This window comes from Ascidiella aspersa, chromosome 5, assembly GCF_963924565.1.
Source record: "Ascidiella aspersa chromosome 5, kaAscAspe10.2, whole genome shotgun sequence".
Taxonomy (NCBI): domain Eukaryota; kingdom Metazoa; phylum Chordata; class Ascidiacea; order Phlebobranchia; family Ascidiidae; genus Ascidiella; species Ascidiella aspersa.
Genome location: NC_139451.1, coordinates 29,289,645 through 29,305,176, shown reverse-complemented (window position 1 = coordinate 29,305,176; position 15,532 = coordinate 29,289,645). Strand labels below are relative to the sequence as shown.

At 36.4% G+C, this 15,532-nt stretch overlaps 1 protein-coding gene across 1 annotated transcript; it reads left to right on the top strand.

The window, feature by feature from the left end:
- The first annotated feature begins 1,702 nt into the window (after positions 1-1,702).
- Positions 1,703-13,590, top strand: LOC146145825 (uncharacterized). The gene is made up of 9 exons (XM_083389930.1): positions 1,703-1,871; positions 3,367-3,623; positions 4,047-4,422; positions 4,822-4,929; positions 6,199-6,400; positions 6,510-6,659; positions 7,990-8,242; positions 10,261-10,396; positions 12,541-13,590. The coding sequence occupies exons 1-9, from the start codon at positions 1,716-1,718 to the stop codon at positions 13,036-13,038; spliced, it is 2,136 nt and encodes a 711-aa protein (XP_083246056.1). The 5' UTR covers positions 1,703-1,715; the 3' UTR covers positions 13,039-13,590.
- Positions 13,591-15,532: the final 1,942 nt, after the last annotated feature.

Sequence of the window (15,532 nt, the reverse complement as noted above, 5' to 3'; positions counted from 1 at the left end):
TGTCGACGTAATGATAACGTCAACTAAAATTCAAGACGTGCTGCGCAAAAGTTAATAATCTGCCAATAAAATGATTGTGCGACATAAAAAAGTGTAGGCCTAAGTAGTATTGTATAAGGCTGTGTAGCATCGCCCCACGGCTGCTTTGATGGTTTCGGGTTTCAGTTGGTGGATTACCGCTGTGTAGGCCTGCAGAACGGGTTACGGCTTAATTTCGCATTTCAGATAATATAAGTATAAGTTGTTTGAAAAGGCCTTACAGGCTTAAATTAACAATCGTAAAAACTGGTCAGTCGCGCTACTGGAATTGCATTGTTAGGCTCACGCCCTAAATAAAACACGCCAATTGAGTTTTCGTATTGTGTATTGCGTTATTTTCTGGCTGCGTTTTATCACGCTTTTTACTGAAACGCGCGTGCGCGAATAGCCCAGCCGTATTGCTTTTCCGGCTCGCAAAGCAGACTGCCTTCCCAGTATCCTTTACTTCCATATGCCGAAGTCTGTAGAGAACTGACTACGTGATTGCAGTCAGCCATGCATTATGCCAGTCTGGTCAAGTAACTGCGTATTTAGCACTTTTCCGAGTTTGTTCGTAGGACTTTGAAGTCGAAAGGCAAAAAATGATTTTAATTAAATTCACTATTTGTACTTGCGCATTTTTGTTTTTAGTTGCTAGCCGTTTTTTATTCTTGGTTTTGTCAAAGAATGAATACATTACGAAAAATGTAAGCGATTAGTATTTGATGTTAACACAGAGTGGTAAAAACTGGCGGCAGATTTGAACGCATTGTATTTAGGTGTATGTCGTTTTGCAAGCAGGTGTTTTATCAAAGTTTAACTTTCTATAAGAATGCTTATTGTTAATTTTAGTTGATTACGTTACGCTAACAATTAACATTTATAATCTAATAAATAGCTTCTAACGTAATCTTAATAATGGTTATCCAACGTTTTGACAACATATTCAAGTTCGGCGCTGGTCTAGAGTCCTACCACAACGAACATTATTTGGGTTGTGTGCGGGTTTGGGTTTGTGTAGGTGAAGCAATATTATTAAACAGTAATACTTGACTCACCCAAACACTAACCCACAGTCCACACTGTAACCCAAATATTGTGCATTGCTTTAAAAACTGTTTTCACGCTGTGGTAGGATTCTAGACCAGCGCACTATTGTTTCCCAAGTGACTATACTTCTTAATTTAAAGCTTTCTGGGCAAGCATTGTAACTAACTGCATATTGTCAACTAAAAATTTAAGTATTTGATCCTCAACACAGAATTACCCTACATGGTGTTATTTGTCTTTTGCTCTGATAAAATTCTTACACAACACAAGTATAAAATTGAAGCATGGATTTTAAGGCCTTGTAAAACAAGAAAATTGTGTAAATACATTTTATGGCACCTACTTTTTACCACATTTGGTTCCTGTTTAATTTGATTGGTTAGCAGACTGCAGTAATTTTGTTAGGTAAAAAATATTAAGATTGGTTCTGAGCACTATTCATTCATTACAGGAGAAACTACAATTGAAGAAACATTAATACTTGGCTCAATCAAATTAAACTTAAACTTATTTAGACGTTTGTCTCAAAATTCTGTAAAAAAGTTGTTGTCATAAAAGTGTCTGGGCCTATTGATACATGACAATACATAATCCATTAACTTTTTTTTTGTTATTTACTTACAAAAGGGCAAGCTGCAAAATAGGTTATGTTGAAATTAGTATGCTGCGCCCTAGTGGCCACTCTTGTTTTGGGACAGGATGTTACGATGGACAAGAACAAGTACTACTCCAAAGAGATGTTGACCCCGGAATACGCACAAAGTCATTTAACCAAAGTGTACACTTCAAAAACTGGAAGAAAGGTTTGTTGTTTTTGCAATAGCTTCTTTAATGTATAATATATATCAGTTGATGTTATTTGTCCATTGATGTGTCTTAGTTAAATGTAATGTAGACCAGGACTTCACAAATTGGGAATCGCGACCCTGCTGGGGGTCGTGCAAAGAGTTTAAAGGGTCACGAGTAAGTCCATATAATTTTGTATATTCTTCTGTTTGATATGCTGACTGCAAACTTAATGTGAAACAAAACCGTCAAAATGCACATTACTTTAGCAAATGCATGCCAAATCAAACAAAATAAAATGTTATATTTTAAACTGTTAAACCTAGGGTGTTGCAAATTTTAATAAATGCAAAGAGGTGGCAGACTGAAATATTTAAAAGGTCCCAAAGTAGACGCATTGTTTTCTCAAAATTTGGCTGTTTTTAACTTGTTTGTTGTGCTCCAATTGTTTGCTGTCTAATTGTAACCCTGTTATTTTCAGAGAAATTGTTGGTTGTAATTGTAACATCTGTATCGCAATATGTAACCTAAAATATCCGCATTAAGATGCATATAGTTAATGGCCTGGTAAAATATTTGGTCAATAATGTAAGTATTTTATCACGGACTGCCACTGTTGTTAGTATTTAAGGCAGTGGTTCCCAACCGGGTTGCCAATTTTAACACTCAAGGGTGGCAAGAGACATTTCAAATTATTTTATATCTCAACTCTTGCTCTATTGGATTTTTTTTTATACAAATTTTAGATTTTGACTTGAGTGCTATAAACTAAGTTTTTGTTCCTACATTGTCCACAGTTAATGTGTGTTGTTTTAATTTTGGTAAAATCCCAATAAACTATTTAACAAAAAATGTGACCAAGGGTGGCAAACAATACATGTTGTATATAGAAAAAAGGTTGGGAACCACTAACTTATACATTGTGCTCAATTGATGTGTATTGTTTCAATTCTGTTTATTGTAACATCACAGTAAACCACTTAGCGAAAATGCAACTTAAGAAGATGACACAAACTATATGGGGTGCCGTAAACTGAACAAGGTTAGGAACTACTAACTTGGGCACATGTTGTTAGCAGGCTACACACCATAAAATCGTTAATCGCTCCAAAAAACAACAAAATTATAAATTAGTTATGTTTAATAGTTCACCAGAATTATTTTAAGCCCTGTAGTGAATTTTTCGATAAAGGTATATGGAAATACAGTAAAAAACCTTAGGTGAAATGTGATAAAAGTTTTGAAATCTCTCCAATAAACAATGCTGATTGTGTTTGAACCAAACTGCTACAAATAATAATAAATGTATGCATTCTTTAACTATAAAAAAACTGCTACAACTAATAATTAATTTATGCATGTTTTAACTATAAAAAAACTGCTACAAATAATAATAAATTTATGCATTCTTTAACTATAAAAAAACTGCTACAAATAATAATAAATTTATGCATTTTTTTAAACTGTGATGCTTGCAGGTAAAATATGTTCTAAAGCTCTGATGTTTTTCAGGTTTACGTTTTTGATGATGTCATCTCCTACAGTCTGCTGTCACTAAATCGCATCTACTTCAGTGCAAACGACAACTGGCGCTATGTACTCTTTGACAAGTATGTGGTTGACAGTGACGGTAAGTTTGACGGTGGCAATGGCATTCCGTGGAAGTCCTGGCAGAACCCGACCCTTTACTCTAGCACACGAATGGGCTCCATTCTAAAAACTTTAGTGGATTCTGCAGTGAGCAAGGCAGACAATGAAACCAAAAAAAGGTTTGTTTTACCCCCATATATAAAAGTACATGTGTGACTGTGATATAAACTAATATGTGTGAAGATTTGATTTTTTTAATTCAGACTATTTAATGAAATGATAATGATCAAAAATCTTGTTTGCAAACTTCTTTGAAAAAATCTGCATTAGTTACTCTAGTTACTTATTCTGTTTAAATAAAAATAAACTTATTTTTGTTAAGTTTAAATGTTTTAAAACCAAATATTGTTTACACGCAGATTCAAATCTATGAAGCCCCTTAAAAAATTGATTTGTAAAATTGTGACTCTTAAGTGTAAAATGCATGTCCTTTTTTTAAATTGTACTTTGTGTAGTAAAATAGAAATGAAGTGAGTTGAAGTGCATGAATTTACTTAATTATGTGCAACTTAAAATAAAACAATTACATTTTTGTCATACAGGGATTTTAAAATGACAGAGATTTACTCAGCCATAGCACGTCGTGGGGATACCCCTCAGTTATACAGCAACAGCAATGCTTCAGCGACGACGATCGAAGGTTATTCCACTGTGACCTTCACCAACACACTCTGGCTCAAAAACAGCTACGGCGAAATTCTGTTTTACGAAAACGACGACAACTTAGACATTTTCGGTGCCATTTTCCCAAAATTTGGCCGCACAGTCGTTTGGGACTCTGCCATTCCGTATATTGTCAGACCCCCCAGCATTACAACACTGGCCGGACAGTATATGATTTTCTCCCAGTTTCACTGGCAACAGGATGTTGTGTACAAAAAGCGGACTCACTTCTTTGACTTGTTGGAAAATTTAAAGGTATTTTGGTGAAAATTGCTATGACTTAGTAGCTCTGAAACTGTTATTAAAGGTTATATATATATAATATCTTATTTTTCTGCATTTTTATGTAAATAATTAAAAACCAAATGTAAAACTTTCAAGTTGTAGAAAAAAAGAATAGCACACATAAAAAGTGACACAGTTTTTTTTCTTTAAATATTTTACTTGCATTGTACTCTTTCTAGTTAGCTAAACTTGTGTATAGATATATAAATAGATATTTAAAAAGATAGGTATATTTGAGTTAATTTTTTTACTTTGCTAAGTCTGCTTAAATTTTTACTTGTGCCATGTGAGCAAAATGGTGTACAATTAAAGGACTTTTCAAAACTTAAACAGAACAGGGCATTTAAGTCTTCATTTTTTCTGATTTAGGACTCTTACTTCAATGAATTCGTGTGCTCAGACAATGTGGACAAAGTTGGAAAAGTCGATTTGGACCACCATCTCACTTTACGTAGACATAACAAGGCCGGAGACTTTGTAAGTTGTTTTTCTTAAAGCGTATAGGTTTATTACTTGCACTAATATTAGGTTTAGGTCCATTGGCAACAAATAGTGTCCACTTAGATTTAGTAACTACCTAGAAAGACCTGTAATGTATATATATCACATATTTAAGAAGTTATGTAATGTGTACCACAAACACATAATATACGGAAAGTAATGATCATACAAGTTTGTAAATATATCATGCGAAATGGATGGCTTGCAAAATACACCCCCGTTTTGCAATGTATAAAGTAAGAAGTTTTTGGTATAAATAAAATCAATTTTCAAAAGTGTTTTTCAGAATAATAGAAAAATATAAAGGATTTTAATTTTAAGGCTTTTTGTAAGGAATTTAGCAGTCATTGTAATCTATTGCACAGGAAACATTATTGTTTCAAATTAGTTAATTAGTTAAATCTTTACTGTTTGTTACAGCTTAAAACCAGAAGTTCTTTTTTCAAAACAGAAATTTAAAATTGGGTGTGTTACAACTTGATTTTTCTAATTCGTCCTAAATTAAATAAGAAATGGACGAAGTCCGTATGTTGAAAAAACTAATCATTCCGGTGGAATCCTGTTTTATCAACAGAAAATGACCTTTATAATCTAAAGTTGTCGCTTCAGTATTGCTTTTGTTTGATTTCAACATAGGAATAAAGACCGTATTTACTTGAACGATAATAACAATAACACGTCAATGTCAAAAATCGTCAAATTGCACTGTAAAATGTGAAAACCGTTTCTCAAATAAATCGACCAATATATATGTTGTCTGTATAAAATACATGCACTGTCATTTCTTGATTTGCCAATAAATATATATAGTTAATAATTTTTTGGCACGAGTTTTTTACTCAGGCAACAGAAAAAAATTAAGCGATTAAACAACATTACATGTGGTTAGATATTAATGTGGTTTAATCAGTTAACTTACTTTATTGGCTGTGGCGTTAAACTAAATAAACTTGCTATTTACAAAAACATCCGAATAGCGAATCCCTAATACTCATTTATACAAAAACGTAAAAAAACCTAATTCGCTGGCTGCACACCGAAAGCCATTGCAGACTCACCGAATCTGTTGATCTTGGTCCTGTTGGTCTGCAATGGCTTTCGGTGTACTAATTATACGTAAGTCGTAGTCGTTTGTCAAAAAGCAGCTTCAGAAGGGCTAGATCTCAGTTATTAACACACATATGTGTGCATGTTTCATTGAATAATTCCCTGCATTCCTTAATTTTATATATTTTTTACACTTAGGTCGCCGTTTTCGACAAACTCTTTAGCAAAGCAGACCTGGACGCCCTTCGAACTCACTCGGTGAAGTACGGCAAGTATTTCTACGACGACTCGCTCGACATGTCCAGCGATAATGTTCAGTGGATCGCCGGCTTCAACGTCGACAATTTCGTCAAGAGCCGCTTCTGGCCTGTTATTAGCCAGATGGCAGACTACGTCACAGGTGAGTCGCACGCTAACTCGCACACTCAGACAAACACACTGACAGACAATTAGACACTAAGGCACAACTTAACACTCAGTTAAACAGATTTTTTATGGTGAATATGCAGGATTTGACTCGTGGTACCCTTACGATGTTGCCTGCAATCTCATTCGTAGTTCGGATCACACTCGATTTCACCTGGACACTAGCCACGACAATGAAAAAGAAGTCACCTTCCTTCTCTACTTATCTCCGAACTGGACCGCCGCTGACTATGGTATTTATTATGAAACTTATGGTTTTGTACAGGGCTGCGGAGTCGGACTCGGAACTCGACGAAGTCGGTTTGTTTTTCCGGAGTCGGACTCGGAACTCGAGTAAGACCATGTAAAACTACCAGAGTCCAGAGTACCGAAACGTATTAATTTAGATTCTGGATCAGCGATGTCTAACCTTTTAGCAGAATGGCCGCATTACCACTTAAAAAATTTCTATAGGCCGCAAAACCTCTCAAATCAAAGGGGTGACGTCAAGTTACACATATCGTGACGTCATAAAAAACAACTTAACTTATAAACACCCGCTCTTCGAGAGAACTCGTCCGCAAATATGCAAGTAATCTCGACTTTATTGATTTATTTATTATGGGGAAAATTGGAGTTTTTACTTGTTTGGGCTGATATATTTCCTTAAGACGGTCACCAAAACACACATATTTAGAAAAACACCCATCTTGCTTAGCAATAATGGTGCACAAAGTGGTCGATGGATGTTGAAATGCGACATTAGACTCGATTATAGTCTTAGAAAAAAACATTAGATTAGGCTTACATCAAATACTGCGCGTTCTACACGCTGATAGTCGAAACAATTATTTTTATTAAAGGCTACTGACAGTGAGAATAAGTGATGGGATACGTAAATATCAGGCAGGCCGCAGGTTGGACATCCCTGGTTTAGATTATAACGATCGACTCGACTTTTTAAATACAAGTTAATAAAGTTCCGACAATTTTTATACCCGACCCGCGATCGTAAATCCTATCAGTTATCCGACCTCCGATGGCAAAGCATTTCAGTTATCCGGCCCTTTATGCGGAAATTTTGGTGGCCGCTGCTCTAAAACGAGTGTACAGCAGTTTTGTCGAGTGTTCCAATAAGCACTTGCCCGGACGAAATAAAACTCGCCAAAAACATCGGCACTCCGTACAGCCAAAGGCCATTATTTCGAATATCTCGGGAAGGTTGGAGCATACCGGGCTTTTTTAGCCATAGGTTGTCACTTTGTAGTTTCCAATCCAATGCGATAACACCCTAAAATGGTAATAAAGCTCTTGTCGCATTTGGCCATAGATGTCGCCCTAGCGTAATTTCATTAGATTTGAAAAAGACACAAATAAGTTACAGTAGAAGTTATCATGCTTTTTTAATTAACTAAGGTTGCTAATTTCCGAGTTTTTATTACACTCATTTGCTATTTTCGGACAAGTCACAGCCAAATATCAAAATGAAACCAAGTCTAACCAAATTCAAGAAGAAAACGACGGAGCGCTTTTAATGCGGAGCATACCACACGAATTTCCAACCGAAAATTCAACTTTTTCTAGGCGAGACTGCCTTCATGGAACTGAATCACGACTCTCCCGAGAACGACTACGTGGCAGAGGTGGTACCCATGTACGGTCGCGCCGTTATTTTCAACGGGACTTTCCCCCATTCGGCGCACCCCCCTGCCCCCTCATACAGCGGCCCCCGGTACACTTTCGCGGTCAAATTGTCCTTCACCAAGCGCATGGCCCTGCTGAAGACGCACAGCGAAGAATCGAGACACAGTTACTTCAATTTGCAGGAAAGCGTCAGGTATATAAGTGCGTTTTAATGTTCCTTGAAATTAAAGGGGAACACAATAAGACCTGAAAAGCAACAATGCCTAAGGCAGTGGTTCTCAACTTTTTATGGAAGCTAGGGGTCGGCAACCTTTTTCTAGTCGCGGGCAAAACCAAACTTAAAAAGATTTCTGCGGGCCGCACAAAATGATAACTAAGAATTGTGTTTTTAGAATGCTAGAACAACTGTGAATCAGGCGGGCCTCGAAAATTTCTTGCACTTAAAGACGTGTTTAATTACATTTACAGAGGCAGTAAAGTGTTGACGCAAAGCTAATGAAAAGTGTACTAAAATTACTTTGAGGGAACACGATAACATTTAAAGTTAATCTAGCTCGGTGTTTGTTAACTGTTTCAACTTTCAAGTCAAGTCGCACCTGGCAAGCAAAGCGAGCGCGATTTTGTTTTGGTATACCTGTATTTCTTTTACATTTTTTGCAAGTTTTTATAACTTTGCCGAAAATAGAAAAATGTTGAAAAATGTTAATGCAATATTTTTTAATAGTTTTTTTCCATTTTGCGCTACGCACTTGGCAGCCTTCCAAGGCGCAACGGTAAAGAATCGCTGATCTAAGGCAGCATCAAAACGCAAACAAACCGGACGTATAATGAACATTCGCGCGAAGTGCAAACATTTTTCGCAATTACGTAGTTAAAATAGTTGAAAAGTATGTGAAATAGACTCGTGTCTAATTTGTCAAAGAGGCAGCGGGCCGGATGAATTACATCGGCGGGCCGTAGGTTGCCGACCCCTGTTTTATGGCTTGCAGCACGCCTCAGAAATATTAAATAGATTGCGGCACACCCACACGATTTTTTCGTAGGTAGTTTACCAAAATGTTAAAATAAACTAAACTGGAACAACACATGTCAACTCTACGCCACGTAGGAAGTTTTAATTGGATTTATTCCACTCCAATCTTGCACAAAAAGTTGTAAGAGTTAAACAAAAGTCAGATTCTTAAAGATTGCCAAATATCTCTCGGCACCCTTGAGCATTATAGATGATACCCCGGTTAAGAATAACTGACATAAGGCTTAAAAATTATATGATACCATAGTATTAAGACCAACGACATACTAAACTCCAGCTTTTGGCCACTCAATTCTGTTCGCTGAACTTTTTGTTATCGAACAAAACATAAGACATAAGCTTTAATAAACTCAATTCAATTATTATGAGTCATGTTGAGCAAGGAATTTACGGAGGTTTTTCTAATACTACAGTTTGTAGGAAAACGTTTGGTATAAGTTCGTTTTAATGTTACTTGAAATCGAAGGGGAACACATAATAAGACCTAAAAAAAGCAATAATACCTAAATCAAAATCTATAATATAATAGTATTAAGACCAACGACATACTAAAGCCAAATACGCAGTAATATACACGACACAATACGAACTTAATCGTCTGAATAAGACATAAACCTTAATCCGATGTAGACGGTGTTACAACTATTAGATTTTAGTCATTTTGGTCTTCATCCGAACTGCGTTTTATTTCGACATAGGTGTTATTCTATTTTGGTCTTATATGGCTAGAGTCCAAATTAAGTTTACCAAAAGTAACCGGGCAGTTACTTTGACTTGTGAAAAAGATTCCAGTAAGCATAAATCCTTTTTTTCGCTCGGCGCATTTTTTAGCTTCAAAAACCAATTTTATTTTAAATATTTGTATGTTGCTAAAGTAAGATTTGGTTAACCATGTTTTTTAACTTTGACTAGTCAATTTAACACGAAAAAGAAAACTCTTAAGTTATTTATTTTTGTAGTGCTGGCAAAGTTTACCTACAAATTTTGTTTCAAAAACAAAATAAGAAATAGTCCCTTAAGTAAGCAACCAGAATGATTTTTATATAAAAAAATAATAGTGTGAAAAATATTTTTTATTGCAAAAAAATATATACATTACATTCATTTATTCCAACAAACATTAAACGCGACATTGGTTCGTTTTTGATGTGTTTTCTAACAGGGTTTTTCCTTTACAGGAGCGTGGTGCAGAACCCGGCGTTATTTGAGGCGCAGCAGAAAATCACCACAGTGCTTAGCCACCTTCAGACCAAGGCCGTTCAGGCCGAGCTTGACTACGTTAAGATGCGCGATCCCGGGCCGTCAATACCACAGGTATTTGTTTGTTTTGAGGATTTTTTCTCACTAACTAATATGCTTTATAAGTGTATTTAGGTAATTCGGCCGATATAGTTGGAATATTTTTTGTTTTTTGACGAAATTTGGTGGATATCTTGTTTACTAGTTTTTTTCCAAAATTAGGGATGCCCAGTTTCGTTTTTATATAAGCTATATCCCAGCTAACAATTTGACGTCGCAGCGCCGTAGATTTTTGGTTTAAGTTTGGTCAATAAGACGTTGCAACCTAACGTTATTTCCACGTAAAAGCGTCGACACTTTACGACGTAGATGCGACGTTGTAAATTACGATGTTCAGTGACGTCATTTATATCGGATCGAAGCTGATACTCAATGCAAATTGGTGTATTGGTACTATCAAAACTTTCCTTAGATCACAGAATACCGCAATTACGCCAAAAACGCCAAATCACTTCTGCCTACTAAACCCTATATTGGATTGCGTAAAACTTCTGATCCGAAATTGAACTACTAGCACTACAATTTTAGCAATAGATTGTGATTTAACACTACGTTTTATGACTTTAATGGTAAATGATCCTGGAAGTTGTAAAATGCCAATCGGAGGTAACTAAATTCCCAACCGTCAGGTAAAACTCCAAATTGTAACGTTTGCACGTTTTAATTTCCTACTTTCGCTCGGTTAGTCATTGTCACGACGTATTTGATATTGTTTTCACTAAACGCCTCAAAAAAAAAATACGAACAAAAATTTCGAAAAATAAAAGACCAAATCATTTGCCAAACGCAAAACATCTTTATTTGACTCATCAGAGTGATAACAAAAATGCGTTACTCGCACCGAGTAGTAATAAATTGCTAAACTCGTGCAGAACACGAGTTCCCGAACCTAATAAATTGCTAAACTCGTGCAGAACACGAGTTCCCGAACCTAATACATTGCTAAACTCGTGCAGAATACGAGTTCCCGAACCTAATACATTGCTAAACTCGTGCAGAATACGAGTTCCCGAACCTAATACATTGCTAAACTCGTGCAGAATACGAGTTCCCGAACCTAATACATTGCTAAACTCGTGCAGAATACGAGTTCCCGAACCGAATACATTGCTAAACTCGTGCAGAATACGAGTTCCCGAACCTAATACATTGCTAAACTCGTGCAGAATACGAGTTCCCGAACCTAATACATTGCTAAACTCGTGCAGAATACGAGTTCCCGAACCTAATACATTGCTAAACTCGTGCAAAATACGAGTTCCCGAACCTAATACATTGCTAAACTCGTGCAGAATACGAGTTCCCGAACCTAATACATTGCTAAACTCGTGCAGAATACGAGTTCCCGAACCGAATACATTGCTAAACTCGTGCAGAATACGAGTTCCCGAACCTAATACATTGCTAAACTCGTGCAGAATACGAGTTCCCGAACCTAATACATTGCTAAACTCGTGCAGAATACGAGTTCCCGAACCTAATACATTGCTAAACTCGTGCAGAATATGAGTTCCCGAACCTAATACATTGCTAAACTCGTGTAGAACACGAGTTCCCGAACCGACCTCCACTCGAAAATATGCAAATTTTCCAAATTTGTCACTACTACAACTCATATTTTTCGATTTTTAACCAACTTCTTCCAACAGTATTCAAAACTCGACGTTTTTAGTGGGGCGAAAGCCCTGTGACTTGAATAAAATTACTACCGTATTTTTGCTGGAAAATTGCAGGTTTTTGTTTCGGGTTGACACCAAGAAATATGTTACTAATCTGGACATTATGCAGCAGCCTCGTCAATAGCTCTTTGTAGGTTAATACAAAATTACTCGCGTGTTAAACCAAAAAGTTGCAAAAACATACTTTAAGATTTTAAAAAGAAATATTTACCTGTTACTTTATAAAAATACAACTGTATTTTTGCTAAAAAATTGCAGGTTTTTGATCGGGTCCAGTACGCAGAGAAATCGTTATTACTTCGGCATTTTATACATGTTTTCTTTTTGTACAGAAAATAGCGATGTCTATTTATCAGACGAAATGTATATTTCTGTAAAATTTTGAGAAAATATTTTCTGTTTTTTGTCTGTTTTTATAAACAGTCTTTATAAGATCACTTCGGTTTGGTTTTAAACTCCAAACTTCGACTGTTTCTTTAGATGTACAGAGATGAATTGACAGGCAAACCACCACAGGATCCACAGGATCAAGACGACAAAGAACAAGGAGAAGAAGAAGCAGAAGGAGTAGAGGAAGATGATGAAAGCAAATTTGATCTACAACGATTCCAAGAGGAATCGGAAGACATGGACCTCAATGCGACCAAAGAGGAGAGGGAGGCTATGGAGCAGCTAATTGATGAAGACCTTCTTGGCGAGACGCAGATGAACAAGGAGACTTATTCCAACATCCTGGAAATGATCCGCCACTACCGGATTCCGGAGTTGATGAGCAAAGATAAGTCCTCTTCAGAGCCTTTAAACTTCTCAAAGATCGTGAGCAACGTAACGGAGAAGCAACGGGAACGCGTGATGCCGGCTTGGACCCGGATTTGCGAGAAGGACGACTCCTGCCTCCAGGACTACTTGGAGCTCTTCCTCCGTCAGCACTTCCGCCTTAGACGCGAGAACATCCAGGCACTCTTCACCGCTATCTAAGATTACGCCCGACAAGAATACAGCTCTTCTAAGCTTTACCCTCCACTCTTTTTTTCCGGGTTCAGACGCAATTTTACGAGTAGGAAACAAACTTTTTGTTTGTTTGATTTTTTTTTTTCAGCCAAATGTTGTCATCAGGGTTTTTCAGTTTTCGTTCTTAACTCACTGTTTTCTGTATTTCTGAGTGGCGGAGCTCAAATTGTGCGAGCTAATTTGGGGACGTTTTACGCGGAGATACTTTTTTTTTTCTCTTCTTTGCCAAATTTTGACGTCAAGGATTGCTTTAAGTTTTTGGGTTTCAGCTACCCAGTTAGTTTTTCTTTTGAAACGCGGGACTTGAACGGTTCTAGTCGGTTTGGCCATTTATTCCATGGATAAACACGTATTTTGCCTTCTTGATGAGTCAAGTTCGGCGTTTGGCGGCTTACTTTTCCCATTTTCGAGCAGATTTCGTAAATTAGCAAAACTACCCCGATCTTTGGGGGTTTTGCGCTTGCCCTTCCATGTGCAAGATAAATTTTACAACATCCACTGCCAATCTATGCCTTTATAAACAGCACAAACATTAAAAAATTTGTATTAGAAAACAAATACTTGGCTAGTAAAAACTACCGGGATTTATTTTGCGGAGTGGAATTTTTTAAGTTCGTCGAATTTTGCCTGGTTCTCTATTGTTAGTGTAGCTACCGCGAACTGAAAATACGTTAATGTTACTGATTCTAGCGCTGTTTAATTGTACAGCTTAGGATCTGTTAATTAGCTAAACTAATTTAAAAATGGATCACTCTTTTTTCTGTTCAAATTTATTTGACTTGAGCACATTAATTGCATAAAAAAAGGCTCTTCTCGATTTAGAAATAAAGCCGTAGGTCTTTCAAACAAGTAACGTTGCCCATTTTTGAAGCCTGATGTATATTGTTGGACCTGAATCCTTATCCTCAAATGAAATAAGGCAATATCAATCCCAAATAACGCTATTTATGTTTCTGTCTATTAAATTTTTTAGTTCTTCCATTTTGAAATATAAGCACAACGTTAGTGTAAAAACGATAACCTTTAAACTAGTTTAAAGTTTCAAAGTGCAAAGAAGACTTTCTACATTATTCAGATTAATGTTTTATTTGGCTTAAATTAACTCTTCGTAGACGTGTCTCTTTGCGTGAAATTAGATTTTAATCTGCTTTCGTATATTTTTAACAATAACGTCGATGTAACTGTTGGAAGTTCTAGTCCTTTCAGTTTTTTCACTGTTATCTTGAGCGCCTTACGAGATTCATGAATTACTGTCATTTGTGTAGCTGTTTTTTTGTGATTCGTGCAATACGCAAAGGATTTTTCTTTGACGTGCCATACAAGAGATTAAAGCGAAAATTGTAAATAGATTCTAAAAAATAGAGATAGAGAGTTGTTTGTATTTTCTGTGTATGTTTTTGTTTTGAAAAGGATTTTTAAACTACATCACTAACAAATATAATATATATATAGCTCATCGAACTACTACAGCAGGGGTCGGCAACCTTTTTTACACTGCGGACCGGTTTATAACAGAAATTTTGTCGCGGACCGGCGACACTTTTTTCAATGTCCCAATTAAAATGCGTGCGTTTTTTCGAAATTTTTCTGTCTGAACATCAACATTGTTTGCATGATTTAAGTCTATTGCACTTCAGGGTGAGCACGCTTGAACATCAAAAAACATTATGTATGGCCCGTTTTCGATATATTGTAAGTACGAGGAGTTGGATTTTACAATAAAAAATCGGGTTTTGATCAAAATGTTATCTGGAAACCCTGCTACTGACCGGTACCGGTCCGCGTACCGGCGATTGCCGACCACTATACTACAGGGTTCTTTAAAGGAATTGATTGACGTATTAAAATGTCCATACATTTCTTGAAAAAAAATCTTGAAAAGTTTTTAAATGTTCTTGGAATTTATTTTAGTGTCCAGCTTAAAGGTATGTGTTAATTAAGTGCGGATAAAATAATGTTTTTTAGCTGTTTTTAATTGTTTTGACCGTGGCAATTTTACTGTTTAGTTTTAAAATTAAATTAAAAAAACGTCCAATTTGGAAGATTTCAAAGCCTTTTGATTTTGTTTGCTTTACCATGCAATTAAGTTAGTAAAAGACGCTGCCTTTTACAAGTCTTTTCGTAATAAATATTTTTACGCCTTTCCCCCAAACTGTAAGACAGCTTTGGTGGCAAAATACCATACCCAGACGTTTTTTTCCAGCCAAAACCACCTTAAAACTCCCCCGATTTTTTTTCAATCACTGCGCGAACTTCTTTTAATCCATTTAAACAGTAAACATACACAAAGTGGCAAGTCTCTGTTTTCTTCACATCTGCTGAACCAGGACGCTTAAGCGCTTAATTGCATCCATTTTGGAGCGAGTGCCATCCGGTACGTAAGCGATACCCACAAGTGTGCATATGGAGACATAAGTTCGCATAGAACCTTTTTTCGGTTAGGCCGAAAAACGCCGCAGAG